Source organism: Oryza glaberrima, chromosome 2 (genome assembly GCF_000147395.1).
Source record: "Oryza glaberrima chromosome 2, OglaRS2, whole genome shotgun sequence".
Classification (NCBI taxonomy): Eukaryota; Viridiplantae; Streptophyta; class Magnoliopsida; order Poales; family Poaceae; genus Oryza; species Oryza glaberrima.
The window spans coordinates 20002664-20008295 of record NC_068327.1 but is presented as its reverse complement, the minus strand read 5'-3'; the positions used below and the strand labels follow the sequence as shown (position 1 = coordinate 20008295).

The 5632-nt window shown below is 54.7% G+C and overlaps 1 protein-coding gene across 1 annotated transcript; it reads left to right on the top strand.

Moving 5' to 3' along the window:
• The first annotated feature begins 792 nt into the window (after positions 1-792).
• On the top strand, positions 793-3659 carry LOC127764266 (uncharacterized). Its single transcript, XM_052289119.1, has one exon. The coding sequence runs from the start codon at positions 808-810 to the stop codon at positions 3262-3264; it is 2457 nt and encodes an 818-aa protein (XP_052145079.1). The 5' UTR covers positions 793-807; the 3' UTR covers positions 3265-3659.
• The last annotated feature ends 1973 nt before the right edge of the window (positions 3660-5632 follow it).

Sequence of the window (5632 nt, the reverse complement as noted above, 5' to 3'; positions counted from 1 at the left end):
AGGACAAGAGTTTTTCTCTCCACCGAGTGATTAGTGAAAGTGTGAAACAGCTAGCTAGTTGAAAGATTATTCATATACCCTGCCCGCTCGCTTAGAACACGTGCCATTGACGCACACACTCCTGTATGCATGGCTGGCTGCACGCAGTGATCGCAGGAAGAAGAAGGACCGATTCGATTCTTGGCACGTTGCGTGTGCCGGCTAGCTAGGTACGTTAATGTTCAGCAGCCTCTCGACCCGACACAGCTTTTCACTAGATTTCACCCCTGTCGATCGATCGCATATATGCTCCCACCCCTCAGCGCGCACAGCATTGTTCCTCTTGCGAGCAAAGTATTTTAAGGTCTTCCCATGCAAAAATTTTGGACATATGATTATAATATTAAATATAAAAAGAAATTAATTATACTGTAAATTACGAAATAAATCTTTTAAGCCCAGTTGCTACATGATTTGACAATGTGGTACTAAACATTTGCTAATAATGACCGGATTAATTAGGCTTAATAAATTCATCTCACAATTTACATGCAAAATATATAATTTATTTTATTATTAGTCTACATTTAATACTTTAAATGTGTGTCCGTATATCCGATGTGACATGAAAAACTTTCAACCCCTGGTCTTAAACACCGCCTAATTTCTTCACCACCCTGTCCTGACAAGCTCTCCGGTACGCATGCATACGATACGATCGAGCCGCCTACAAATACTGCGCTCTGCATGCATTGGCAAGACACTACCGCAAGAGAGATGGAGCACTACTCGAGAGGCGGCGGCGGCGGCGAGGGGAGGTGGGTAGTGATGCGGGACATCGTCATCAACAACAAGACGGTGTGCACGACGCCGGGGCCGATGCTGGTGGCGACGTTCGCGGTGTCGCCCGACCTGCGCACGACGGAGAAGTTCATGGTGACGACGACGGTGCTCATGACCTTCCTCGGCGCGGCGCTGTTCGCCGTCGGCGTCCTCGGCCGCTTCTCCGGCAGGCACAGGGGCCACTCGTCGGCGACGCGCATCTTCTTCAGGGCCTCCTTCGCGCTCTTCCTCCCCTTCATGTCCTTCATGTTCTCCCAGGCCAAGGGCAGGGACCTCCCCTTCCGCGCCTACCTCATCCTCCTCTGGATGCTCCTCGTCGAGCTCCTCCGCAAGAAGGTCTTCGCCATGGTCGCCCCCGCCGGTGACGCCTTCTCCCGCGGCGTCGGCAGGTACAGCCTCTTCGACGCCGTCGAGGACGCCGCCCGCATGATCTGGATCGGCTACCTCGTCTACTCTTACGTCCACGGCTTCGCCGTCAAGTCCCTGTTCATCATCCTCTGGATCTTCAGCGTCGCCAAGCTCTGCAAGCGCGCCGCCTGCATCCACCTCGCCAAGGGCTCCTTCGACCTCGCCAAGAACGCCACGCTCGTCTCCGGCTACATGGCGCAGCTCGTCGGGGAACACCGCCAGCTGGACCTGCAGGTTGTCGACGACGGCGGCGACGTCCGCGGCAACCGCACCATGAGAGCATGCAACTACACGGTGATGGGTGAGAGCGAGCTCAAGATCAACCGGACGCCTCACGGCTTCGAGATCGACGGCCTCGAGGACATCCTCGCCGCCGGCGGGACGAGCAGCGATGGCGATGGCAATGGCAAGACGGAGGAGCAGCTGGTCCGGGTGAGCACCATCTGGAAGCTCGCCGAGAGCGACCCGCTGTTCAAGTACAACGTGCGGAGGAGGCAGAAGCTGGAGGACATCTGCCTGGGCATGGCGCTCTACAAGCTGCTCCGGCGGAGGATAGAGCGGTGCCACATGGCGGAGAGAGGCACACCGGAGGCGCGGGCGTTCGTCCTCAGGGGCCTCCTCGCCCTCGGCGGCGGCGACCGGGGCGGCGAGGCCGCCGACGCCGAGAGGGCGTTCGACGTGGTGGAGATGGAGCTGAGGTTCTTGGTGGAGTACTACCAGGCGATCATCCCGCTGGCGCTGCCGAAGCCGGGGATCTTCATCGCCAACTTCGCCTTCTCCGTCGTCTTCATCCTCCTCTACTGCATCGCCGTGCTGCTCGTCACCGGCAACGGCAACATGTTCAGGGTGCTGGGCTCCCTGTTCCGGGGATTCATCGGCATCTCCATCGACATGGTGGTGCAGTTCAGGTGCTTCCGCCACCAGGTGTCGGCGCTCGTCGGCATGGTGTGCTCCTCCTCCGACCTCATCGTCACCTTCCTCCTCACGCTCACCCTCTTCTCCGTCGAGACCTACGAGCTCGCGCAGTACCTGCTCTCCGACTGGTTCGCCGCCTCCATGCTCTGCAACTACGCCCGGATGCGGATCAACCGCGACCACCAGCGCAGGCAGGCCGCGCAGCAGCGCCACGCCCAGCGCGCCATCCGGGGCGGCCTCTGGGTGAGGCACCGGTCGCGCCCCGTCATCAAGGCGCACCAGGTCACCATGCTCAAGCTCCACCAGCTGCACCCGCGCCGCGTGTGGATGCTCGCGTCGCGCATCCTCTCGCGCCGCCTCGCCGGCCTCCGCCCCGCCGTCGTCACCGTCGAGGCCAAGGTGGCCATCGTCGCGGCCCTCAAGGCCTTCCTCGAGAGCGACGGCGGCGACGGCGGCGACCTCCAGTTCACCAGCTGCGTGGCCGTCCTGCGCAGGCACGGGTTCTTCCACCACGGGCCCGAGTGGGCGTGCGACAGCAGCAAGGGCGCCGCCACGGTGATCCTGGCGTGGCACCTCGCCACGGCGCTGCTCGAGGCCCGCGGCGACGGCGAGCCGCTGCCGCGCAAGGGCGAGGCGGCGGTGACGCTGTCGAGGTACTGCGCCTACCTGGTGTCCTACGAGCCCGGGCTGCTTCCCGACGACCCGGAGTGGACGGAGAAGGCGTACAACGACGTGAAGTCGGTCCTCGGCAGCTTCTTCCGTAGCTGCAGCTGCGCCACCGCGGGCCGGCGGGAGAAGCTGGTGCGGTTCGGCGACGACTGGGAGGCGGAGGCGCCGTCCGCCATGGCCAGGGGGGTCAAGCTCGGGAAGCTGCTCGAGGACCGCGCCTCCGAGTCGACCGAGGGCTTCGAGGAGGTGTGGACGATGCTGCTCGAGTTCTGGGCGGCGTTGCTCGTCGTCGTCGCGCAGAGGCCGTCGGCGGGTCCGGAGGGGCACGCGCTGGCGCTGGCCAACGGCGGCGAGTTCATCACCCACATCTGGGCAATGATCACGCACGCCGGCGTGCGTGTGCACAGGCACCACGACTATCAGAGCTTTCCTGTCACTCATGTGGTATAGATAACCACGCTTAATTAAGCTCACAATAATGGAGTAGTAGCTCAATTAGAGTAGCTTAACTTCTAATATAGGACTCCCTCCATCTACTTTTAATAGGCATTGTGTACACCCAAAATTAGCACCTATGGACGAAATAGGGGAAAGTTGCCAAAGTTTGGAAAGTACCGGGTTTCCTTCGTAGGCCGGTCGGACCGCAGGTATATGGGCGGTCTGACCGGCTAGTAGGGCCGGTCTGACCGCAGGTATGTGGGCGGTCAGACCGTCAGGGTCCGAGTCCGAGTCTGTTTTCGTCGGGTCTCGGGTTTCCTCGCTCGGGAAGGCATGTTTCGTGTTTCCATTGGTTTCTATCCCGAGTTGGATGTGGAGAAGGGCCTGTAGAGGGCAAGACCAACCCCTATTTAAGGGACAAGGCCGGTTCATTGTAAAACCCCCTAATACAATTTACTTGAATCGTTCTTTTACTATGTTTTTCTATTTTACCCTAGTTTAGTCCATCTTTGTCGGTTTGCGCCGTAAACCGTCTACCTCCGCTGCGAGAGTGCGACACCTCTTTATAGGTTTGTCCTGAAAACCTTCCGTTTTGCCCACGAAACGGGTAGTTATCCTCATATCGATTTAAATCGGCCTAGAGGCTGATTTTGATCTCTAAATCGGCTCCGCTAGCTGGTTTAGCTGTTTTTCCTCAAAACGTATCTTGATTTGGCCGTTTGGCTAGATTGAGGTGGTTGGCGACTCTATACCACCACAAGGCGTTTAGGTGTTGCGATTGTGCTTGTCGACTTGTCAAAAAAGTTGCCAACACGATTTTTGGGGACTCCGCTGGGGAACGATCTAATCGGCCATATCACGGCCGAATTTCGTTTAATCTAGTCGTCTCGTCGAATAGTTTGTTTCGGCCAAACGGCCGAAATTAATCTATACCTTAATTAGTCGCTGCACTGTTCTTATCGCTGGATTAATCTATTCGGCGGCGAAGCTATTTGGTCGTCATCAAATTCATATAAGCACTTGCCGTGTGTATCGAAAATCATTATCAGGAAGCAGCAGACGGCTTAGCAACGTTTCCTTTTTGTTTCACACGGCAACAGAGAAAAAGATCAGGTTCCTAGAGCCGATCTACCGGGTCACAAGCAGCAGAAGCAACATCAATCTTTTAGTACATACATTAGCACATCTACTGAGGAGAATTAAAAAAAAATCAAAGCCGATTCATATTGTTTCGGCTGTTATTGTGAGATCGATTTTCTGAATTTTTGCTTACACACGAGGAGACAGAAACAATTCTGTTTTAGTTGCACACACGCTTGTTATATTCAAAGGAAAAATCAAGACCGAATATTAATTTATTCGGTCAAATATTTCGGCTATGAGCTATATGGCCAGAATTAATCAAGGAATTTCTTCATCAACCATGATGAGCGGGAATGAGATCATGCCGATCTCATTGGATGATTTCGAAGGAGAAGACCGTAACTCCATGGAGGAGTATATCAAGGAGATCACACAGGAGGCGTTGATGAGGGCGTGCACTAGGATTCGTCAAGGCGTGATCATTAAGCCCGGGCCACTTCCTAAGCTCGCTCCCGATTTAGTACGCAATGAAGAGGTAACACAATCTATCCAACAACAAGTAGCATCTACAATAAATTCATCCATGACTGTTTTTAAAGATAGATTAGATGCAACTTTTGAAGGTAAATTTGATGAGATTTTAAGATTTAAAGTCGGCCCTCTCTTGGCCGATTTTATTTGTAAAGATAAAGCCTCTACCACTGCTAGCCAAGCTCCTATAGATCAAACAAGTAGTGGAACCGATGGAGCGGCACATATAGACGGTCCGACCAGGCCTGATGGCCGGCCAGACCGCGACTTCGCCGTCGGTCCAACCGGCCAAACGGGCGGTCCGACCGGGTATTACCCCGGCGGTCAGACCAGGACTCAGGCCGGTCTGACCGCGCCTCTGGATGTCAGTCAGACCAGGCTCTGGACCGGTCAGAGCGGCGCAATCATACCGATTCAGGGGATAGATCCAATGACCAATGCTAGTTATTTGTATCATCTTAGAACATTTGATCCTCCTGTATCTACTGCTGCAACTAATCCCCAAGTTCCCCCACATGTTCCTAATGCTTATAATGATGTTGCTAGGGGGTATCCTCCCAATACTAGGCAAGGCCAATATAACCATATTGCGCCGCAAACACAACCTATTAGGCCACCAAATCCACCACCAAATCAACATAGGCCTGATAATATGGAGGAAATAATTAGTGGGATTATTAGGGATAAATTCGGGATTGAAACTAGGAATCGTGCTAAGGTTTACCAAAAGCCGTATCCTGATTATTATGATAATGTACCATATCCT

Excerpts from the sequence above, each read along its gene's own strand:
- LOC127764266 (XM_052289119.1), top strand. The coding sequence starts at position 808 with ATGCGGGACATCGTCATCAACAACAAGACGGTGTGCACGACGCCGGGG.